Here is a 25,167-nt window from a genome sequence, read left to right on the forward strand (position 1 = left end):
GGCAAGTAACATATCAATTGACAAAGGGAATTGCATACGGGGTTGATTGAATCCTCGACATCGTGGTTCATCCGATGAGATCATCGTGGAGCATGTGGGAGCCAACATGGGTATCCAGATCCCGATGTTGGTTATTGACCGGAGAGTCGTCTCGGTCATGTCTGCTTGTCTCCCGAACCCGTAGGGTCTACACACTTAAGGTTCGGTGACGCTAGGGTTGTGAAGATATGTATTTGCAGTAACCCGAATGTTGTTCGGAGTCCCGGATGAGATCCCGGACGTCACGAGGAGTTCCGGAATGGTCCGGAGGTAAAGAATTATATATAGGAAGTGTTGTTTCGGCCATCGGGACAAGTTTCGGGGTCGCCGGTATTGTACCGGGACCACCGGAAGGGTCCCGGGGGTCCACCGGGTGGGGCCACCTATCCCGGGGGGCCCCATGGACTGAAGTGGGAGGGAACCCAGCCCATAGTGGGCTGGGGCGCCACCCCCCCAAGGGCCCATGCGCCTAGGGTTTTGGGGGAAACCCTAAAGGGGGCGCCCCCTTGCTTGGGGGGCAAGCCCCCCACCCTTGGCCGCCGCCCCCCCCCCCTAGTAGATCCATCTACTAGGGTCGGCGCCCCCCCTGGCACCCCTATATATAGTTGAGGAGAGGGAGGACTTCATAGACCAGCCCCTGGCGCCTCCCTCTCTCCCGTTACGTCTCTCTCTCGTAGTATAGGCGAAGCCCTGCTACTGTGACGCCCTGCATCCACCACCACGCCGTCGTGCTGCTGGATCTTCATCAACCTCTCCTCCCCCCTTGCTGGATCAAGAAGGAGGAGACGTCTCCCGTCCCGTATGTGTGTTGAACGCGGAGGTGCCGTCCGTTCGGCGCTTGGTCATCGGTGATTTGGATCACGTCGTGTTCGACTACATCATCACCGTTCTTTGAACGCTTCCGCACGCGATCTACAAAGGTATGTAGATGCATCCGATGACTCATTGCTAGATGAACTCCTAGATGGATCTTGGTGATACGAGTAGGAAAATTTTTGTTTTCTGCAACGTTCTCCAACACTGAGGTAGTTCCAGTGGCCATCCCGCCGCACGTTCAAGCCCGACGTCGGCGAGAAGTACACCGGCAAGACCCATTTGTCCGAGTTCCTCAGCATCTACACCATCGCGATGCAGGCCGCTGGGGCTCGCGACGACAAGGTGCTTGCCAACTACTTCCCGCTGGCGCTCAAGCCCAATGTAATGTCTTGGTTGATGCACTTGCCGGCGGACTCCATCTCTTCCTGGTCAGATCTGTGCCATGAGTTCATTGGCGCCTTCACAGGAGGCCACCAAGCTCATGGCCAGGCCAGTGATCTGCATATCATTCCCCAGAAGGAAGGGAAGACCCTACGCAAGTACATCCAGAGATTCAGTCAGGTGCAGTATAACATCCCCGATGTTCATCCTGCCGCTGTGATTAGCGCGTTCCATCAGAACGTGCGCAATCGCAAGATGCGCGAGGAGCTGGCGATGACCAAGGTTAAGGATGTGGCCGAGCTCTACGTTCTAGCCGACAGGTGCGCCCGAGCTGAAGAGGGAAGGAAGTACCCCGGCGAAGACGCCGACGCGGAAACCGACTCTATCAATGAGGACGTCGCCGCCCCGACGAAGAAGGGCCGGCGTCGCAACAGGAAACGCAAAGGCAAGGCCGTGCTTGCCGTTGAGGGATCTGACGATACCGGTGCCGGCAAGAAGGTCAAGGCAGACACCCCCGGCAAGGAGATTGCCAGGTGCGCCGCCTGCCGGGCTTTGGCGGCTACCGACAAGCCAGGAAGCTCCGGCAAGCAATACTACAAGATCCACCGCACCAAGGGCCACGATCTCCAGAACTACCGACAAGTCGAGCTGCTTGCTGAGAAGCAAAAGGCTGAGTACGAAAGGCAGGATAAGGAGGACCAGGATGGTGTTGAGGGATCCGGCAAGAAGCGTGGCGCCCAAGGAGGCCGCCCCGGCAAGGACAACCAGCAAGAGAGGCCCGCCCGCGGCCGCGACAAGAAACAAGAAGATGACGAGGACGACGATTCCGGTGAGCAAGGGTTCCAGAAGGCTACGGAGGCCATGTGCGTAGATGGCGGCGCCTCGCTGCATGCCTCTCACCGCCAGCTCAAGCAGTGGGCGCGAGAGGTTACAGCAACAGAGCCATCGTTCGACGCTCGGAAGCCGCTAAAGTGGTCCAGCACGTCCCTCATCTTTGACGCCGAGGACCACCCAGATCGCACTACCACGGTCGGGTGTTTGCCATTGTTGGTTTCGCCAACAATACGCAACCTCAGGGTGAACAAGATGTTGGTTGACGGCGGGGTCGGCCTGAACCTGATCTCGCCTGTCGTGATCAAAAGGTTGCAAATCCCTGACGGGGACCTCGAGGAAACGGGCACGTTTTAGGGGGTCAATCCGGGGAGAAGTCAGCCAAAGGGAAAGGTCACACTGCCCGTGACATTTGGAGGAGAGTTGAACTACCGGACGGAGAGGATCGTCTTCGACGTGGCTGAGATCCCCTTGCCCTACAATGGGATCCTCGGCCGCCCGGCACTAGCCAAGTTCATGGCGGCATCACACTACGCCTACAACATGCTAAAGATGCCCTGGCCGTTGACCATCATCTCTGTCCCCTCCGACAAGAAGGACGCACTGATCTGCGCCGACCAACTCTACCGGGAAGCAGTTGCAACAGCTGCCGTCGAGGCACCTGCTCCTGCCACCGAAGGCCCGGGAGGAAAGAAGGAGCCCGGCAAGACCTCTCGCACCCACTCCGGCAAGCGCACCTCCTCGGGGTGTTGTGCTACCGTTGAGGACGTGCCAGAGAGCTCTGCCGACAAGAGCAAGAGGTCCAGAGCTGAGCCGCTGCAGACCAAGAAGGTGCCCGTCGCGGAGGACGGCATGGGGGGGCTTCATCATAGGCTCCGCCCTCAATAGCAAATAGGAAGGCGAGCTCGTCACCTTCCTGCGGGCAAATGTCGACGTGTTTGCATGGCAAGCGTCCGACATCCCCGGTGTTCCCAGGAAGGTGATTGAGCACCACCTAGCTGTTTGCCCCCACGCGCGGCCCATCAAGCAGAAGGTCAGAAAGCAGGCTCTGGAGAGGCAGGAGTTCATCATAGAGGAGATCAGGAAATTAGAAGTGGCAGGTTTGGTGAGAGCGGTGGTCCATCTGACATGGTTGGCCAATCCGGTAGTGGTGCGCAAGGCGAATGGGAAGTGGAGGTTGTGTATTGATTACACAGATATCAATAAGGCTTGTCCTAAGGACCCCTTCTCATTGCCGCGCATCGACCAAATTGTTGACTCCACGGCCGGGTGTGATCTGTTATCATTCCTTGATGCCTACTCAGGCTACCACCAAATCTTCATGACAAGAGAGGATGAAGAGAAGACAACATTCATCACCCCATGTGGTACGTATTTCTTTTTACGGATGCCTTTCGGGTTGAAGAGTGCTGGCTCAATGTTTGCAAGAGCAGTCCAAATTGGTTTTGAACCTCTGCTCCATAGAAATATGGAAGCCTACATGGATGACATAGTGGTCAAAACCAAGGACGGGCCGACTCTTGTGCAAGATCTAGAAGAGACATTTGCCAACTTGTGCAAGATCAACCTCAAGTTGAACCCTGAGAACTGCGTCTTCGGCATCCCGTCCGGCAAGCTTCTCGGGTTCTTCGTGTCACAGTGCGGGATCGAGGCAAACCCAGACAAGATCAAGGCTATTGAGCAGATCGAGGCGCCCAAGCGGATCAAGGATGTGCGCCGGCTCACCGGCTGCGTTGCCGCCATGAGCCGGTTCATCTCCAAGTCCGCCGAGCGCACCCTTCCCTTTTTCAAGATCTTGAAAAAGGCGGGCCCAATAGAGTGGACCCCAGAAGCCGAGGCCGCACTGCAGGACCTGAAGAAATACCTTTCCTCCATGCCAATACTAGTAGCGCCTAAACCACAAGAGCTGTTACTGCTGTATCTGGCAGCGATGAATCAAGTGGCCAGTGCCACACTAGTGGCGGAGAGGGAGGTTGACGAGGAGGCAGCAATGGCGGCAGGACCAGCGGATGGCAAGCCGAAGATTCCCCCGGCAGGGCCTGGTGCCGACAAGGCGCGGCCCCCGGCAGAGTCTGGTGCCACCAAGGCGATGCCCGTGCGGTCAAGTGAAGTGGTGCCCGCGAAAAAGATGATGCAACACCCGGTTTACTTTGTCAGCTCCCTCTTGCAGGGGGCTAGGTAAAGGTATTCCGGTGTGCAAAAATTGCTCTTCGGCCTCCTTAGGGCCTCGAGGAAGCTGCGTCACTACTTCCAGGCCCACGAGATCACTGTCGTCACCCGCCTCCCGTTGCAACGGATACTGCGCAATCCGGATGCAACCGGAAGGATTGTGGAATGGGCCTTGGAGTTGTCAAGCTTAGGCTTAAAGTTTGAGAGTACCTCGACAATTCAGAGCAGAGTCTTGGCGGAGTTCATCGCGGAATGGACCTTGCCGCCTGACGAAGAAATCCAGGAGACTACTCTCCCCGGCAAGGAAGCAGACCGCAACTGGATCATGTACTTTGATGGAGCCTTCTCGCTGCAAGGCGCCAGTGCCGGTGTGCTGCTCGTCGCACCCACCGGAGAGCACCTCAAGTACGTGATCCAGATGCACTTCCCCAAGGAGATGTCCACCAATAACACCGCCGAGTACGAGGGATTGCTTGCCGGTCTCAGGATCGCGGCAGACCTCAGGGTTAAGAAGCTCATCGTCAGGGGTGACTCGCAGCTCGTTGTCAGGCAAGTCAACAAAGATTTTTAGAGCCCACTGATGGAAGCATACGTAGATGAGGTGAGGAAGCTGGAGGAATGCTTTGACGGTATCCAGGCGGAGCACGTCCCCCGAGCGGAGAACGACATCGCCGATTACCTGTCAAAGCGTGCCGCATTCAAGCTACCTGTGGAACCAGGTACCTTTTTGCTCCGGTTAACTCAACCATCCGTCGATCCATCAGCAGGGCAGAGCAAGCGGAGAAATCAGGTCCTGGTAAGTACTTTCCTACTGAGCCCCCCGGGGCTGCCGGCAAGGGTACTGCCACGGACGCTGAGCCTGCCCAAGAGCAACTCGCTCCGGCGGGGCGTCAGGCCCTGGCCATAGAGAGAGCCGCCTCCCATGGCGGAAGAGATGCCTTTGGTCCTTGCCGTCGAGCCTCAGGCTCCGGCATGGGCGCAGCATACCGTCCCATTCCTCCAAACAGGGGAGCTTCCTGAGGAGCAGGAAGAAGCGGAGAAAGTAGCCAGTCGGTCCGCCCTGTACCAGTTCGTCAATGACGTCCTGTACCGGAGAAGGCCAAATGGTGTGGGAGGAAGGACTAGAGCTGGTGGCACACCCTGGGAGGAAGGACTAGAGCTGTTGGCAGAGATACATGGAGGCATATGTGGCACCCACATAGGGTCAAGGGCCCTTGCTGGGAAGGCATTCCGGCAAGGTTTCTTCTGGCCCACCGCCCTCCAGGATGCGACAGCACTAGTCACCAAGTGTGAAGCGTGCCAGCTCCATTCAAAGAAGCTTCATCAACCAGCTCAAGCCCTTCAAACAATCCCTCTCTCCTGGCCATTCTCGGTCTGGGGGCTCGATATACTGGGCCCTTTCCCCGCGCCGTCGGGGGCTTTGAGTACTTGTACGTTGCAATCAACAAGTTCACAAAGTGGGTAGAGGTGGAAGCAGTGAGGAAGGTGACTGCTCAGTCAGCCGTCAAATTCTTCAAAGGACTGGTCTGCCGTTTTGGTGTGCCAAACAGAGTCATCACCGACAACGGCACGCAGTTCACAAGCCACACCTTCATGCAGTACATTCGAGACCTCGGCAGCAAGGTCTGTTTTGCTTCCGTGGCACATCCACGGAGCAACGGCCAAGTGGAGAGGGCAAATGCTGAAGTGTTGCGAGGCTTCAGAACGAAGACCTTTGACAAGCTGCACAAGAGTGGAAGGCGTTGGATTGATGAGTTGCCGGCGGTTCTTTGGTCGATCCGGACGACGCCAAATCGAGCCACCGGCCAAAAACCTTTTGCCCTGATATAAGGGGCGGAAGCAGTTCTCCCCACGGAACTCATACACGGATCACCTCAAGTGCTCGCTTATGACGAGCTTGAGCAAGAGCCGTTGCGCCAAGATGACGCGACGCTCCTTGAGGAAGATCGTCTTCGGGCGGCTGTGAGAGCAGCACGCTATCAGCAAGCCTTGTGCCGCTACCATAGCCGCAAGGTTCATGCCCGAAGCTTTGAGGAAGGCGACCTTGTTCTTCGGCGCGTTCAGTCGGCCAAGAATTCCAACAAGTTGACGCCGAAGTGGGAAGGCCCTTATCGGGTAATACGATTCACCAGGCTGGCGCAGTCTGCCTGGAGACCGAGGATGCCGTACTAGTGAGCAACTCCTGGAACATCGAGCATCTTCGCAAGTTTTACCCATAAGGCGCGGCTTGCCGGGCCTCCCGGCAAGCCACCTTTTGTTTGAGCTTTGCCGACAAGGCATGTGACCCTCTGTACAAAGCCAGACGCAGACCCCGAGCATAAATAAATGAAGCGCTGGTGCCCTAAGTGTTGGAAATATGCCCTAGTGGCAATAATAAAATGGTTATTATTATATTTCTTTGTTCATGATAATTGTCTATTGTTCATGCTATAATTGTGTTATCCGGAAATCGTAATACATGTGTGAATACATAGACCACAACACGTCCCTAGTGAGCCTCTAGTTGACTAGCTCGTTGATCAAAAGATAGTCATGGTTTCCTGACTATGGACATTGGATGTCATTGATAACGGGATCACATCATTAGGAGAATGATGTGATGGACAAGACCCAATCCTAAGCATAGCTCAAAGATCGTGTAGTTCGTTTGCTGTAGCTTTTCTGAGTGTCAAGTATCATTTCCTTAGACCATGAGATTGTGCAACTCCCGGATACCGTAGGAGTGCCTTGGATGTGCCAAACGTCACAACGTAACTGGGTGACTATAAAGGTACATTACAGGTATCTCCGAAAGTGTCTGTTGGGTTGGCACAAATCGAGACTGGGATTTGTCACTCCGTATGACGGAGAGGTATCTCTGGGCCCACTCGATATTGCATCATCATAATGAGCTCAATGTGATCAAGTGGTTGATCACGGGATCATGCATTACGGTACGAGTAAAGTGACTTGCCGGTAACGAGACTGAACAAGGTATTGGGATACCGACGATCGAGTCTCGTGCAAGTAACGTACCGATTGACAAAGGGAATTGTATACGGATTGATTGAATCCTCGACATCGTGGTTCATCCGATGAGATCATCGAGGAGCATGTGGGAGCCAACATGGGTATCCAGATCCCGCTGTTGGTTATTGACCGGAGAGTCATCTCGGTCATGTCTGCATGTCTCCCGAACCCGTAGGGTCTACATACTTAAGGTTCGGTGATGCTAGGGTTGTTAGGAAGACTTGTATGTGATTACCGAATGTTGTTAGGAGTCCCGGATGAGATCCCGGACGTCACGAGGAGTTCCGGAATGGTCCGGAGGTGAAGATTTATATGTAGGAAGTTGTCATACGGTCACCGGAAAGGTTCGGGGGCATATCGGTATTGTACCGGGGCCACCGGAGGGGTTCCGGGGGTCCACCTCTCTCGGAGGGCCTAATGGGTTGTAGAGGAAAGGGGAACCAGCCCTACATGGGCTGGCCGCATCCCCCCCTTGGGCCCATGCGCCTAGGGTTGGGGGGAAACCCAAAAGGGGGCGCCCCCTTTGCTTGGGGGGCAAGCCCCCTCCCCTTGGCCGCCGCCCCCCCCCCCCCTCTAGATCTCATCAAGAGGGGGCCGGCCCCCTTCCTCCTTCCCCTATAAATAGAGGGGCAAGGGGAGGGCTGCACACAACATCCAAGGTGCAGCCCCTCCCCTCCCCAACACCTCTCCTCCTCCGTAAGAGCTTGGCGAAGCCCTGCCCGAGTACTGCAGCTTCACCACCACCACGCCGTCGTGCTGCTGTTGGAGCCCTCTTCCTCAACCTCTCCCTCCTCCTTGCTGGATCAAGGCGTGGGAGACGTCCTCGCTCCGTACGTGTGTTGAACGCGGAGGTGTAGTCCGTTCGGTGCTAGGATCTTCGGTGATTTGGATCACGACGAGTACGACTCCATCAACCCCGTTCTCTTGAACTCTTCCGCTCGTGATCTACAGGGGTATGTAGATGCACTCCTCTCTCCCTCGTTGCTAGATGACTCCATAGATTGATCTTGGTGATGCGTAGAAAATTTTAAAATTCTGCTACGTTCCCCAACACTAAGTTATAGCATGCATGCTAGGTCGAGTCTCATCCTTGGTTAGGGTTGATAGTGCTTAGCGGCGGCTAACCCCTAGCTTAGAGGTCGAGTGCGCGTCTCTCTGTTCTTCTCTGTCTTCTTTGGTTCGCAGGGCACATGAATATCCTTGCCGAGCTGCTTTGGAAGAAAGGGGACAGACCAGCGTCCGGGCCCCGGCAAGCAAGTATTGCCGGGGGCTACAAGAGCAAAGATCCACCCGCGGCAAGCCAAGGTTGCCGGGGGCTGCTGATTTAGATAAGTTGTCTATCCCTTATCATGCGTTTCGTTATGGACTGAGGTATGTGAAACCTCCTTTTATGCTTAGGCTACCGTGCTCCCCTCATTCCGGACCCTAGGGCTCGTTTCCTGGGACCGAGTTTGGTCGTAGTCGTGGCAGCAAGGAAATGAAACGAGGAGCCTAAGCCCACCTCATCCCTGCCTCCGCCAAGGGCGTGAGAAAGGTCGAGCAAAGTGGGGGGACGGCAAGGCCTGTTGTCGGGCGAGAAAACGTTTATCTTAAAGGTAACAAGGATTTACTCCTTGTCGTGAGTTTTACATGCGAACGAAAAACCCGGCAAACATCCATTTTTCATTAAAAAAACATCCTTTACAGGGACAGTTCATACGAAATGAAAAACATGAACAAGGGGATTACAAGTTCTAAAGTTAACAAAGGCCCGAAGGCTTACAAGACTAAAAAGAGATAAGGTGCCCGTAATCCCTTTCTTGTCCCTCTCCTCAGGAAATGGAACAAGAAAACAAAAGGGAAAAAGGGGCGCCTAGGCGAGCTACGAGTGGCAGAAGACACCAAGTGAACATCTTGGTGGCCGTCCAAGGGCTGGATGGTGATGGCGGCGCCGGAGGCAGAGCTCGAAGACGAGGCGGCAGGACGTCGGTGAAGGAAATATGCCCTATAGGCAATAATAAAGTTATTATTTATTTCCTTATAATCATGATAAATGTTTATTATTCAAGCTAGAATTGTATTAACCGGAAACATAATACATGTGTGAATACATAGACAAACAAAGTGTCACTAGTATGCCTCTACTTGACTAGCTCGTTAATCAAAGATGGTTATGTTTCCTAACCATGAACAATGAGTTGTTATTTGATTAACGGGATCACATCATTAAGAGAATGATCTGATTGACATGACCCATTCCATTAGCTTAGCACCCGATCGTTTAGTATGTTGCTATTGCTTTCTTCATGACTTATACATGTTCCTATAACTATGAGATTATGCAACTCCCATTTACCGGAGGAAAACTTTGGGTACTACCAAACGTCACAACGTAACTGGGTGATTATAAAGGAGTACTACAGGTGTCTCCAAAGGTACATGTTGGGTTGGCGTATTTCGAGATTAGGTTTTGTCACTCCGATTGTTGAAGAGGTATCTCTGGGCCCTCTCGGTAATGCACATCACTTAAGCCTTGCAAGCATTGCAACTAAATGAGTTAGTTGCGAGATGATGTATTACAAAACGAGTAAAGAGACTTGCCGGTAACGAGATTGAACAAGGTATTGGAATACCGACGATCGAATCTCGGGCAAGTAACATACCGATGACAAAGGGAACAACATATGTTGTTATGCGGACTGACCGATAAAGATCTTCGTAGAATATGTAGGAGCCAATATGGGCATCCAGGTCCCGCTATTGGTTATTGACTGGAGATATGTCTCGGTCATGTCTACATTGTTCTCGAACCCGTAGGGTCCGCACGCTTAAGGTTACGATGACAGTTATATTATGAGTTTATGCATTTTGATGTACCGAAGGTTGTTCGGAGTCCCGGATGTGATCACGGACATGACGAGGAGTCTCGAAATGTCGAGACATAAAGATTGATATATTGGAAGCCTATATTTGGACATCGTAAGTGTTCCGGGTGAAATCGGGATTTTACCGGAGTACCGGGAGGTTACCGGAACCCCCCGGGAGCTATATGGGCCTTAGTGGAAAAGAGAAGGGGCTGCCCAAGATGGGTTGCGCGCCACCCTCCCTCCCCTAGTCCTATTAGGACTAGGAGAGGTGGCCGCCCCCCCTCTCTCTTTTCCCCCTCCGTGAATCCTATTCCAACTAGGATTGGGGGGGGGGGAATCCTACTCCCAGAGGGAGTAGGACTCTCCTGGCGCGCCAAGCTTGGCCGGCCAGCCTCCCCCCTCTAGTCCTTTATATACTGAGGCAGAGGCACCCCAGAAACACACAAGTTGATCCACGTGATCTATTCCCTAGCCGTGTGCGGTGCCCCCAGCCACCATATTCCTCGATAATACTGTAGCGGAGTTTAGGCGAAGCCCTGCTGCTGTAGTGCATCAAGATCGTCACCACGCCGTCGTGCTGACGGAACTCTTCCCCGACACTTTGCTGGATCGGAGTCCGGGGATCGTCATCGAGCTGAACGTGTGCTCGAACTCGGAGGTGCCGTAGTTTCGGTGCTTGATCGGTTGGATCGTGAAGACGTACGACTACTTCCTCTACGTTGTGTCAACGCTTCCGCAGTGGGTCTGTGTGGGTACGTAGACAACACTCTCCCCTCTCGTTGCTATGCATCACATGATCTTGCGTGTGCGTAGGAATTTTTTTGAAATTACTACGAAACCCCAACAGTGGTATCAGAGCCAGGTTTTATATGTTGATGTTATATGCACGAGTAGAACACAAGTGAGTTGTGGGTGATATAAGTCATACTGCCTACCAGCATGTCATACTTTGGTTCAGCGGCATTGTTGGACGAGACGACCCGGACCAACATTACGCGTACGCTTACGCGAGACCGGTTCCCCCGACGTGCTTTGCACATAGGTGGCTTGCGGGCGACTGTCTCTCCAACTTTAGTTAAACCAAGTATGGCTACGCCCGGTCCTTGCGAAGGTTAAAACGGAGTCTATTTGACAAACTATCATTGTGGTTTTGATGCATAGGTGAGATTGGTTCTTGCTTAAGCCCGTAGCAGCCACGTAAAACTTGCAACAACAAAGTAGAGGACGTCTAACTTGTTTTTGCAGGGCATGTTGTGATGTGATATGGTCAAGACATGATGCTGAATTTTATTGTATGAGATGATCATGTTTTGTAATCGAGTTATCGGCAACTGGCAGGAGCCTTATGGCTGTCGTTTTTATTGTATGAAATGCAATCGCGATGTAATGCTTTACTTTTATCACTAAGCGGTAGCGATAGTCGTAGAAGCACAAGCTTGGCGAGACGACAACGATGCTACGATGGAGATCAAGGTGTCACGCCGGTTACGATGGTGATCACGACGGTGCTTCGGAGATGGAAATCACAAGCACAAGATGATGATGGCCATATCATATCACTTATATTGATTGCATGTGATGTTTATCCTTTTATGCATCTTATCTTGCTTTAATTGACGGTAGCATTATAAGATGATCTCTCACTAAATTATCAAGAAGTGTTCTCCCTGAGTATGCACCGTTGCGAAAGTTCTTCGTGCTGAGACACCACGTGATGATCGGGTGTGATAGGTTCTACGTTCAAATACAACGGGTGCAAAATAGTTGCACACGCGGAATACTCAGGTTATACTTGACGAGCCAAGCATATACAGATATGGCCTCGGAACACGGAGACCGAAAGGTCGAGCGTGAATCATATAGTAGATATGATCAACATAACGATGTTCACCATTGAAAACTACTCCATCTCACGTGATGATCGGTTATGGTTTAGTTGATTTGGATCACGTAATCACTTAGAGGATTAGAGGGATGTCTATCTAAGTGGGAGTTCTTTAATTAATTTGATTAACTGAACTTAAATTTATCATGAAACTTAGTACCTGATTAGTATCTTGCTTGTTTATGTTTAATTGTAGATAGATGGCTCGTGCTGTTGTTCCATTGAATTTTAATGCGTTCCTTGAGAAAGCAAAGTTGAAAGATGATGGTAGCAATTACACAGACTGGGTCCGTAACTTGAGGATTATCCTCATTGCTGCACAGAAGAATTACGTCCTGGAAGCACCGCTGGGTGCCAGGCCTGCTGCAGGAGCAACCCGGATGTTATGAACGTCTGGCAGAGCAAAGCTGATGACTACTCGATAGTTCAGTGTGCCATGCTTTACGGCTTAGAATCGGGACTTCAACGACGTTTTGAACGTCATGGAGCATATGAGATGTTCCAGGAGTTGAAGTTAATATTTCAAGCAAATGCCCGGATTGAGAGATATGAAATCTCCAATAAGTTCTATAGCTGCAAGATGGAGGAGAACAGTTCTGTCAGTGAGCATATACTCAAAATGTCTGGGTATAATAATCACTTGATTCAGTTGGCAGTTAATCTTCCAGATGATTGCGTCATTGACAGAATTCTTCAATCACTGCCACCAAGCTACAAGAGCTTCGTGATGAACTATAATATGCAAGGGATGAACAAGACTATTCCTGAGCTCTTCGCAATGCTGAAAGCTGCGGAGGTAGAAATCAAGAAGGAGCATCAAGTGTTGATGGTCAACAAGACCACTAGTTTCAAGAAAAAAGGCAAAGGGAAGAAGAAGGGGAACTTCAAAAAGAACGGCAAGCAAGTTGCTACTCAAGAGAATAAACCCAAACCTGGACCTAAGCCTGAAACTGAGTGCTTCTATTGCAAGCAGACTGGTCACTGGAAGCGGAACTGCCCCAAGTATTTGGCGGATAAGAAGGATGGCAAGGTGAACAAAGGTATATGTGATATACATGTTATTGATGTGTACCTTACTAATGCTCGTAGTAGCACCTGGGTATTTGATACTGGTTCTGTTGCTAATATTTGCAACTCGAAACAGGGACTATGGATCAAGCGAAGATTGGTTAAGGACGAGGTGACGATGCGCGTGGGAAACGGTTCCAAAGTCGATGTGATCACAGTCGGCACGCTACCTCTACATCTACCTTCGGGATTAGTATTAGACCTAAATAATTGTTATTTGGTGTCAGCGTTAAGCATGAACATTATATCTGGATCTTGTTTGATGCGAGACGGTTATTCATTTAAATCAGAGAATAATGGTTGTTCTATTTATATGAGTAATATCTTTTATGGTCATGCACCCTTGAAGAGTGGTCTATTCTTGTTGAATCTCGATAGTAATAACACACATATTCATAATGTTGAAGCCAAAAGATGCAGAGTTGATAATGAGAGTGCAACTTATTTGTGGCACTGCCGTTTAGGTCATATCGGTGTAAAGCGCATGAAGAAACTCCATTCTGATGGACTTTTGGAACCACTTGATTATGAATCACTTGGTACTTGCGAACCGTGCCTCATGGGCAAGATGACAAAAACACCGTTCTCCGGTACTATGGAGAGAGCAACAGATTTATTGGAAATCATACATACAGATGTATGTGGTCCGATGAATATTGAGGCTCGTGGCGGATATCGTTATTTTCTCACCTTCACAGATGATTTGAGTAGATATGGGTATATCTACTTAATGAAACATAAGTCTGAAACATTTGAAAAGTTCAAAGAATTTTAGAGTGAAGTTGAAAATCATCGTAACAAGAAAATAAAATTTCTACGATCTGATCGTGGAGGAGAATATTTGAGTTACGAGTTTGGTGTACATTTGAAAAATTGTGGAATAGTTTCGCAACTCACGCCACCCGGAACACCACAGCGTAATGGTGTGTCCGAACATCGTAATTGTACTTTACTAGATATGGTGCGATCTATGATGTCTCTTACTGATTTACCGCTATCGTTTTGGGAATACGCTCTAGAGACGGCCGCATTCACGTTAAATAGGGCACCATCAAAATCCGTTGAGACGACGCCTTATGAACTGTGGTTTGGCAAGAAACCAAAGTTGTCGTTTCTGAAAGTTTGGGGCTGCGATGCTTATGTGAAAAAGCTTCAACCTGATAAGCTCGAACCCAAATCGGAGAAATGTGTCTTCATAGGATATCCAAAGGAAACTATTGGATACACCTTCTATCACAAATCCGAAGGCAAGACTTTTGTTGCTAAATTCGGAAACTTTCTGGAGAAGGAGTTTCTCTCGAAAGAAGTGAGTGGGAGGAAGGTAGAACTTGACGAGGTAACTGTACCTGCTCCCTTATTGGAAAGTAGTGCATCACAGAAAACTGTTTCTGTGACACCTACACCAGTTAGTGAGGAAGCTAATGATAATGATCATGAAACTTCAGATCAAGATACTACTGAACCTCGTAGATCAACCAGAGTGAGATCCGCGCCAGAGTGGTACGGTAATCCTGTTCTGGAAGTCATGCTACTAGATCATGATGAACCTACGAACTATGAAGAAGCGATGGTGAGCCCAGATTCCACAAAATGGCTTGAAGCCATGAAATCTGAGATGGCATCCATGTATGAGAACAAAGTATGGACTTTGGTTGACTTGCCCGATGATCGGCAAGCAATTGAGAATAAATGGATCTTCAAGAAGAAGACTGACGCTGACGGTAATATTACTGTCTACAAAGCTCGACTTGTCGCGAAAGGTTTTCGGCAAGTTCAAGGGATTGACTACGATGAGACCTTCTCACCCGTAGCGATGCTTAAGTCTGTCCGAATCATGTTAGCAATTGCCGCATTTTATGATTATGAAATTTGGCAGATGGATGTCAAAACTGCATTCCTGAATGGATTTCTGGAAGAAGAGTTGTATATGATGCAACCAGAAGGTTTTGTCGATCCAAAGGGAGCTAACAAAGTGTGCAAGCTCCAGCGATCCATTTATGGACTGGTGCAAGCCTCTCGGAGTTGGAATAAACATTTTGATAGTGTGATCAAAGCATTTGGTTTTATACAGACTTTTGGAGAAGCCTGTATTTACAAGAAAGTGAGTGGGAGCTCTGTAGCATTTCTGATATTATATGTGGATGACATATTATTAATTGGAAATGATATAGAATTTCTGGATAGCATAAAGGGATACTTGAATAAGAGTTTTTCAATGAAAGACCTCGGTGAAGCTGCTTACATATTAGGCATTAAAATCTATAGAGATAGATCAAGACGCTTAATTGGACTTTCACAAACAACATACCTTGACAAAATTTTGAAGAAGTTCAAAATGGATCAAGCAAAGAAAGGATTCTTGCCTGTGTTACAAGGTGTGAAATTGAGTAAGACTCAATGCCCGACCACTGCAGAAGATAGAGAGAATATGAAGGATGTTCCCTATGCATCAGCGATAGGATCTATCATGTATGCAATGCTGTGTACCAGACCTGATGTGTGCCTTGCTATAAGTCTAGCAGGGAGGTACCAAAGTAATCCAGGAGTGGATCACTGGACAGCGGTCAAGAACATCCTGAAATACCTGAAAAGGACTAAGGATATGCTTCTCGTATATGGAGGTGACAAAGAGCTCGTCGTAAAAGGTTACGTTGATGCAAGCTTTGACACTGATCCGGACGATTCTAAATCGCAAACCGGATACGTGTTTACATTAAACGGTGGAGCTGTCAGTTGGTGCAGTTCTAAACAAAGCGTCGTAGCGGGATCTACATGTGAAGCGGAGTACATAGCTGCTTCGGAAGCAGCGAACGAAGGAGTCTGGATGAAGGAGTTCATATCCGATCTAGGTGTCATACCTAGTGCATCGGGTCCAATGAAAATCTTTTGTGACAATACTGGTGCAATTGCCTTGGCAAAGGAATCCAGATTTCACAAGAGAACCAAGCACATCAAGAGACGCTTCAATTCCATCCGGGATCTAGTCCAGGTGGGAGACACAGAGATTTGCAAGATACATACGGATCTGAATGTTGCAGACCCATTGACTAAGCCTCTTCCATGAGCAAAACATAATCAACACGAAGGCTCCATGGGTGTTAGAATCATTACGGTGTAATCTAGATTATTGACTCTAGTGCAAGTGGGAGACTGAAGGAAATATGCCCTAGAGGCAATAATAAAGTTATTATTTATTTCCTTATAATCATGATAAATGTTTATTATTCATGCTAGAATTTTATTAACCGGAAACATAATACATGTGTGAATACATAGACAAACAAAGTGTCACTAGTATGCCTCTACTTGACTAGCTCGTTAATCAAAGATGGTTATGTTTCCTAACCATGAACAATGAGTTGTTATTTGATTAACGGGATCACATCATTAAGAGAATGATCTGATTGACATGACCCATTCCATTAGCTTAGCACCCGATCGTTTAGTATGTTGCTATTGCTTTCTTCATGACTTATACATGTTCCTATAACTATGAGATTATGCAACTCCCGTTTACCGGAGGAACACTTTGGGTACTACCAAACGTCACAACGTAACTGGGTGATTATAAAGGAGTACTACAGGTGTCTCCAAAGGTACATGTTGGGTTGGCGTATTTCGAGATTAGGTTTTGTCACTCCGATTGTCGGAGAGGTATCTCTGGGCCCTCTCGGTAATGCACATCACTTAAGCCTTGCAAGCATTGCAACTAAATGAGTTAGTTGCGAGATGATGTATTACAGAACGAGTAAAGAGACTTGCCGGTAACGAGATTGAACTAGGTATTGGAATACCGACGATCGAATCTCGGGCAAGTAACATACCGATGACAAAGGGAACAACGTATGTTGTTATGCGGTCTGACCGATAAAGATCTTCGTAGAATATGTAGGAGCCAATATGGGCATCCAGGTCCCGCTATTGGTTATTGACCGGAGACATGTCTCGGTCATGTCTACATTGTTCTCGAACCCATAGGGTCCGCACGCTTAAGGTTACGATGACAGTTATATTATGAGTTTATGCATTTTGATGTACCGAAGGTTGTTCAGAGTCCCAGATGTGATCACGGACATGACGAGGAGTCTCGAAATGGTCGAGACATAAAGATTGATATATTGGAAGCCTATATTTGGACATCGGAAGTGTTCCGGGTGAAATCGGGATTTTACCGGAGTACCGGGAGGTTACCGGAACCCCCCGGGAGCTATATGGGCCTTAGTGGAAAAGAGAAGGGGCTGCCCAAGATGGGCTGCGCGCCACCCTCCCTCCCCTAGTCCTATTAGGACTAGGAGAGGTGGCCCCCCCTCTCTCTTTTCCCCCTCCGCGAATCCTATTCCAACTAGGATTGGGGGGGGGGGGAATCCTACTCCCAAAGGGAGTAGGACTCTCCTGGCGTGACAAGCTTGGCCGGCCAGCCTCCCCCCTCTAGTCCTTTATATACTGAGGCAGAGGCACCCCAGAAACACACAAGTTGATCCACGTGATCTATTCCTTAGCCGTGTGCGGTGCCCCCAGCCACCATATTCCTCGATAATACTGTAGCGGAGTTTAGGCGAAGCCCTGCTGCTGTAGTGCATCAAGATCGTCACCACGCCGTCGTGCTGACGGAACTCTTCCCCGACACTTTGCTGGATCGGAGTCCGGGGATCGTCATCGAGCTGAACGTGTGCTCGAACTCGGAGGTGCCGTAGTTTTGGTGCTTGATCGGTTGGATCGTGAAGACGTACGACTACTTTCTCTACGTTGTGTCAACGCTTCCGCAGTCGGTCTGCGTGGGTACGTAGACAGCACTCTCCCCTCTCGTTGCTATGCATCACATGATCTTGCGTGTGCGTAGGAAATTTTTTGAAATTACTACGAAACCCCAACAGTCGGTACGCGACGAAGGCGTCGGTGCCCGCATACTCCGACTTGACGGCCTTGCCGCCCGCCCTCTTCCTCTTCCGCAGCCTCCCAACGCCAGCCGCCCAAGGAGACGACCCCGAGAAGTTCAAGGAGCCGGCGACACGGATGATTGGGTTGCCGATGCCGCTCGGAGCGGCGCCCGACGCCTAGTCGGACCCGTCATCCTGCCGCCCGCTAGCCTCGTCGTCACTGCCGTTGTCTTCCTTGCCACTCTCGCTCGAGGAGGAATCTTCGTCGTCAGAAGAGCTCTCCACGCAGCACCTTACGCAAGTCCCGAAGTGCCCGAAGATCTTGACGGAGAGGAGGCCACCCTCCATTAGTTTGAAATGGAGAGTGAGCTCATCCGTCAAGCTGTGGAGGCGAGCGAAGGTCTTCCACCCTCGGTGGAGATACATGACGTGAGGGACGGGGAACTCGACGTCGGCCCATGTGCCGCTGTTCCCGCAGCCCCTCATATGCAGCCGCAACGCCTGCGGTGGATCCAGCTCCATCTCCCGCGCGAATGGAGTCGGGAGGCGAAGGCAACGGCGCGGTGGTTGGCGCAGCCTGACGAAGAATTCACAGGGGTTGTCCCCGGCATGGCCCTCCATCGGAGGAGGAGCTGCTGGCGGAGGAGAGGCTGATCTGTCGCCCCGTCCTCCTCTCCCTCAAGCACCACGATGGCCTTGACCTCGCCCCCTCGCCCTTCCTATAGCGGCCGGCCCCGCCACTATGAGTTCTTGGGGAGGAGCGATGCGTTGTCTGGCCGAAACCCTCACCGCCACCGATGAGGCGTCGCCACGCCCCCTCGCCATGGCAGAAGAAGAAAGGAAGTAGGAATGGGGAGAGGCAGATGACGAAAGGTTGAGAGGCACAGTTCCTCTTGCTCCCCTCTTTATAAAGGGGCGGGGGCGGGGCTCAGCTGCCCCCTCTCGGCGAATCCGGCTTGTTGAAGTGACCACAAGCGGGGCCGTCGACCGCCCTCCCGCTCCATTGAAGGCGCGTGGGAATCGACCCACGCAGGGGCACAACTTCTCACATCCCGCGCGCCTGTCATTCGCTCTACATTATGCATGCAGCAAACGTGGCGCAGGAGGCCGGAGCATTGGGACGCGTGGAGGGACGGTTCCCAAGCGAGGGCAGTAAATGGGAAGCGGCCCTGCGGTCTCAAAGAGACACGCAAGCCGCCTCTTTACTGTCCACCACGGGGTGACGCCAGCATGCTTTCGTCATGCGCGCGCACGACCCCCACGTCGCGCGTTCAACGCGGGTCGTGGAGAAGCGCAACGGACGGAGCAGTTACCGCGGTAAAATCCGCCCCAACTGCCCGCGCACCGTTCTGAGCCTGGCCGAACAACGTGCTGCGCTTATGTGTGGCCCAGGCCCGGGGCTCCTGTCGGTGTACAAAAGTAGGGCCTCTCCTTTTGACCCCTTTACTTGTGCACGGGCAGTCAGAGCCTCTCGCCACGGCCGCGCATAACAGGGCAGGGAAAGGGGAGCCGGAGAGAAGCCGAAGGCACATGACGAAGCAAAGCAACGACAAGGACCAAGGCCACAAAGATCAGATGGACGAAGCAGGTTTCCCCGGCAAGGACCCTTGCCGGGGCAACTCGCCCACGCCAGCCGAGTGAGCCACCCTCGAGCCCACCAACACTCGACAAATGCATTGGAACAGGGCTCGGGAGGCACCTCTGTGGTGGCATGCAGATCTTTGTGAAGACAAAGAATAGTCAAAATCAAATGAGGATAGGAAGGCAGCCATCCTCACCGAAGAAACCCACAAGACCCCGGCAAGATCCTTGCCGGGGACGCCTGTGCGCCACGGCAAGAACCTTGCCGGGCCACCTGGCAAGGCCCTCGCCAAGAGCACCAGCAGGGCCACCGTCAGGCCCGCACCAGCCAAGTCTCCGCCACCGTTCGCATGCAGCTGCCGACCCAACCAGCTGGGCAGGCACCTGCGTGGAAACATGCAGCCCTTCGTGGAGGCTCCACCACCACGCCACCTCAGCTGCCTGCCCGCCTACGTGGCACCGCATGCATCGCTGGCCAGGGCACGTGTCGAAGCTTGGAGGAGCGGCGACGGACGGGACGGGCCTCGCCCCGTCCCCGATAAAGTGAAGGGACACCTAAGCCTCGCATTAAATGCGCTTTGTCCTGTAATACCAGCGATAAGCTCGTAACGCTGTAGCACTTTCCACCTCCTGTGTACCACTGTGGCAGCCCCTTTCGCCTATAAAAGGAGGCCCATGGCACACGGGAGAAGCATTCGGCTTTTTGGAGCTCGTTACACTCCGTAGCTAATTCAAGAACTCAGAATACATCCACCAAAGCAGGACTAGGGTTTTACGCATCCTCGCGGCCTGAACCTGGATAAACGAACCGCATGCTCTCTGTTAGATCCGCTCTTCTCTCAACCCCGCGCCCCGCAACCGTAGTAGGGATTCTTGTGATCCCATAGGTGTCGTTTCCCACCGACATGCTACTTTTATTTTTGGTAAGTATAGTTATATATGTGACGTTTTGACTTCCTAAATAGGAGCATTGCAAGCTGAAGATAGGGAGCACTGTTCTATAAATTAGATCGATTTCCTATATATAGAACCATTTTTGCAACGATAAAGAGAAAAATGGCGCGGTAAGGTGCACGTTTCCTTCTAGTACCTAATCTATATCATTAGATTTATCACGAAAACTACAACTTGACGAAACCTAACCAAAAAAAGATTTACAATGAAAATTATGTTCATCTCATATATATTTGTTATTTGTAAATATTCATACATTCTCTCATAGTTGGTCAAACCTCACAAAGTTTGACATAGGACAAATGTAATATGCACTATATGTTAGGATTGAGGACTACTTGGAAAATAGCATCGTTTACAAGCAAATTAATGGTCATCGTGAATAAGCTATTTATTAATAATCTTGTGCACGACGGCATCCTTGACGACAGTCAAATCGCACCTGACCGTGAAGCAGCCTGCATCTTGCAGCGTGGTTTGCTCGACAAACTTGATAGAGCCCCAACAACTCTTGAGACCCTCCGACTCGAAGATTTGCGCTATGCTCACAGGTTTCGAATCTCCGAGCACTTTGCCGTCTCTCCCCAGCATGCTCAGAGTGAACTTGGCCTTCACGCTCGTCGCCTTTGCCCCTCCTACGAGATGCAGGAACGCCGCCGCGTAGCCAGGTCCCCGGCTGTCACCGTCGGGGTAGAACCTGATGTTCCAGTTGCGGCCGCCGGCGCTGAACGTCGTCGAGCTCACAAACTTGTCGACGCCAATGGTGCCGTTGAGCAGCGAGTAGTTGTCCACCACGAAGTTGTGCGCCGTGGTGGCCGTCGGCGTCACGCACCTCGACGACGTCTCGGCCGGCGGCGCGGGCGGCTTGCCCAGACAAGTGGTGATGTTGTTCCCCATGGCATGCAAGCCCAACACGGCCTGCGGGCGTGCGTGGGTTGGTCTCTCCCCAAGGAAACGTGGCCCTTTTGTGTGCGTGCCTGAGATTAAGGGTCCTTTGACAGTTTGTTTGACATAATATAGGATAACGAGTAGGATCGTTATCGACTTTCTAAAAAACAGAATTGTTAACGACCAAAACTGAAAACAGTGATTCACAAAGCGAAAAGTGCTTTGTCATCTGGACTTTTGGTACATGGTACAGGAGTTTGAGTTTGAGGAGGCTGTTTGGATGGTGCCCGCCCCAGCCTGATCAAAACGGTGGCGTGCCAAAATATTAGGGAGGGAATTCGCCGACAGAAAACTCACCAGCACGCGTAGAGAGAATCAGAACGGGTGACCAAAATATTGGACGCAGTCCAAAACTTTAGCTGCAATTCAAGTGGACACCCAGTCAGCAAATTAAGCCCAGAGCCGTGAGTTTCTCCCAATTTGGCTCGCCGTTGACGTCCTTATCATTGCCGCCGCTGTCAAACCCAGAGCCGTCGCCATCGCCAGAACAAAGGTCGATGACCGTCGCAATGGACGACCCGGCTTCATCAGTCTCCCCAACTTGTAGAGCTTGAACTGCCAGCGCTCCTCCTCGACGCGCTCCAGATATCGGCGATGGACCTTCGCTATGTACTCCTCGTCTGCGTGCTCTGCCTCGAGGCACTCTCAAGCCTCCCGGTCCTCCCACAGCTCGCGTGGGAAGGCCACTCGGAGTTGACGGGGAGCAGATCCGACTGCTGGGGATCGTTGCAGAAATTAAAACATTTCTACGCATCACCAAGATCAATCTATGGAGAGACTAGCAACGAGAGAGAGGGGAGTGCATCTTCATACCCTTGAAGATCGCGATGCGGAAGCGTTACAAGAACGCGGATAAAGGAGTCATACTCGCAGCGATTCAGATCGCGGTTGATTCTGATCTAAGCGCCGAACAACGGCGCCTCCGCGTTCAACACACGTACAATCCGGGGACGTCTCCTCCTTCTTGATCCAGCAAGGGGGAAGGAGAAGTTGGGGAAGAGCTCCGGCAGCACGACGGCGTGGTGGTGGAGCTTGCAATTCTCCGGCAGGGCTTCGCCAAGCTCAACGGAGGAGGAGGGGTGTTGGAGAGGGGGAGGGCTGCGCCTTGGATGTAGTGCTGGTGCCCTCCCTCCACCCTCTATTTATAGGGCGAAGGGGGAAGGGGTCGGCCCCCTCCACATGGAACTAGAGGGGGGCGGCCAAGGGGGAGGGGGCTTGCCCCCAAAGCCAAGGGGGCGCCCCCTTTAGGTTTCCCCCCCAACCCTAGGCGCATGGGCCCTAGGGGGATGGTGCCCAGCCCACTTAGGGGCTGGTTCCCTTCCACATACAGCCCATAGGGCCCTCCGGGGCAGGTGGACCCTCCCGGTGGACCCCCGGAACCCCTTCGGTGGTCCCGGTACAATACCGATAAATCCCCGAACACTTCCGGTGACCGTATGATGACTTTCCATATATAAATCTTCACCTCCGGACCATTCAGGAACTCCTCGTGATGTCTGGCATCTCATCCGGGACTCCGAACAACATTCGGTAACTGCATACTATTTCCCATAACAACTCTAGCGTCACCGAACCTTAAGTGTGTAGACCCTACGGGTTCGGAAATCATGCAGACATGACCGAGACATCTCTCTGGCCAATAACCAACAGCGGGATCTGGATACCCATGTTGGTTCCCACATGTTCCACGATGATCTCATCGGATGAACCACGTGTTGGAAATATGCCCTAGAGGCAATAATAAAATGGTTATTATTATATTTCTTTGTTCATGATAATTGTCTATTGTTCATGCTATAATTGTGTTATCCGGAAATCGTAATACATGTGTGAATACATAGACCACAACACGTCCCTAGTGAGCCTCTAGTTGACTAGCTTGTTGATCAAATGATAGTCATGGTTTCCTGACTATGGACATTGGATGTCATTGATAATGGGATCACATCATTAGGAGAATGATGTGATGGACAAGACCCAATCTTAAGCCTAGCTCAAAGATCGTGTAGTTCGTTTGCTATAGCTTTTCCGAATGTCAAGTATCATTTCCTTAGACCATGAGATTGTGCAACTCCCGGATACCGTAGGAGTGCTTTGGGTGTGCCAAACGTCACAACGTAACTGGGTGACTATAAAGGTACACTACAGGTATCTCCGAAAGTGTCTATTGGGTTGGCACGAATGGAGACTGGGATTTGTCACTCCGTATGACGGAGAGGTATCTCTAGGCCCACTCGGTAATGCATCATCATAATGAGCTCAATGTGACCAAGTGGTTGATCACGGGATCATGCATTACGGTACGAGTAAAGTGACTTGCCGGTAACGAGATTGAACGAGGTATTGGGATACCGACGATCGAGTCTCGGGCAAGTAACATACCGATTGACACAGGGAATTGTATACGGATTGATTGAATCCTCGACATCGTGGTTCATCCGATGAGATCATCGAGGAGCATGTGGGAGCCAACATGGGTATCCAGATCCCGCTGTTGGTTATTGACCGGAGAGTCGTCTCGATCATGTCTGCGTGTCTCCCGAACCCGTAGGGTCTACACACTTAAGGTTCGGTGACGCTAGGGTTGTTGAGATATTAGTATACGGTAACCCGAAAGTTGTTCGGAGTCCCGGATGAGATCCCGGACGTCACGAGGATTTCCGGAATGGTCCGGAGGTGAAGATTTATATATAGGAAGTCAAGTTTCGGCCATCGGGAAAGTTCCGGGGGTAATCGGTATTGTACCGGGACCACCAGAAGGGTCCCGGGGGTCCACCGGGTGGGGCCACCTATCTCGGAGGGCCTCATGGGCTGAAGTGGGAGGGGAACCAGCCCCTAGTGGGCTGCTGCGCCCCCCTTGGGCCTCCCCCTGCGCCTAGGGTTGGAAACCCTAGGGGTGGGGGGCGCCCCACTTAGCTTGGGGGGCAAGCCACCCCCTTGGCCGCCGCCCCCCCTTGGAGATTGGATCTCCTAGGGTCGCCCCCCTAGGGACCCTATATATAGTGGGGGAGAGGGAGGGCAGCCGCACCGTAGCCCCTGGCGCCTCCCTCTTCCTCCCGTGACACTCATCCCTCTCCCCGAGCTTGGCGAAGCCCTGCCGAGATCACCGTTGCTTCCACCACCACGCCGTTGTGCTGCTGGATCTTCATCAACCTCTCCTTCCCCCTTGCTGGATCAAGTTGGAGGAGACGTCTTCCCAACCATATGTGTGTTGAATGCGGAGGTGACGTCCGTTCGGCGCTAGGTCATCGGTGATTTGGATCACGACGAGTACGACTCCAGCAACCCCGTTCTCTTGAACGCTTCCACGCGCGATCTACAAGGGTATGTAGATGCACTCCCCTCTCCCTCGTTGCTAGATGACTCCATAGATTGATCTTGGTGATGCGTAGAAAATTTTAAAATTCTGCTACGTTCCCCAACAGTGGAATCAGAGCTAGGTCTATGCGTAGTTTCTATGCACGAGTGGAACACAAAGCAGTTTTGGGCGTCGATATTGTCAATTTGCTTGCCGTTACTAGTATTATCTTGATTCGGCGGCATCGTGGGATGAAGCGGCCCGGACCGACCTTACACGTACGCTTATGTGAGACTGGTTCCACCGATTGACATGCACTAGTTGCGTAAGGTGGCTGGCGGGTGTCTGTCTCTTCCACTTTAGTCGGATCGGATTCGATGAAAAGGGTCCTTATGAAGGGTAAATAGAAATTGGCATATCACGTTGTGGTTTTGGCGTAGGTAAGAAACGTTCTTGCTAGAAACC

The 25,167-nt window shown here is 51.3% G+C and overlaps 1 protein-coding gene across 1 annotated transcript; it reads right to left on the bottom strand.

Moving 5' to 3' along the window:
* Positions 1–20,843: 20,843 nt before the first annotated feature.
* On the bottom strand, positions 20,844–21,353 carry LOC147986782 (BTB/POZ and MATH domain-containing protein 6-like). Its single transcript, XM_087542154.1, has one exon. The coding sequence runs from the start codon at positions 21,351–21,353 to the stop codon at positions 20,844–20,846; it is 510 nt and encodes a 169-aa protein (XP_087398280.1).
* Between the last annotated feature and the right edge of the window lie 3,814 nt (positions 21,354–25,167).

This window comes from Triticum urartu, chromosome 2A (assembly GCF_056163025.1).
Source record: "Triticum urartu cultivar PI428250 chromosome 2A, HENAU_Tu73, whole genome shotgun sequence".
In the NCBI taxonomy this organism is placed as follows: domain Eukaryota; kingdom Viridiplantae; phylum Streptophyta; class Magnoliopsida; order Poales; family Poaceae; genus Triticum; species Triticum urartu.

What these genes read in the sequence shown, in the direction of transcription:
- LOC147986782 (XM_087542154.1), bottom strand. Translation starts at nt 21,353, where the DNA reads ATGGGGAACAACATCACCACTTGTCTGGGCAAGCCGCCCGCGCCGCCG.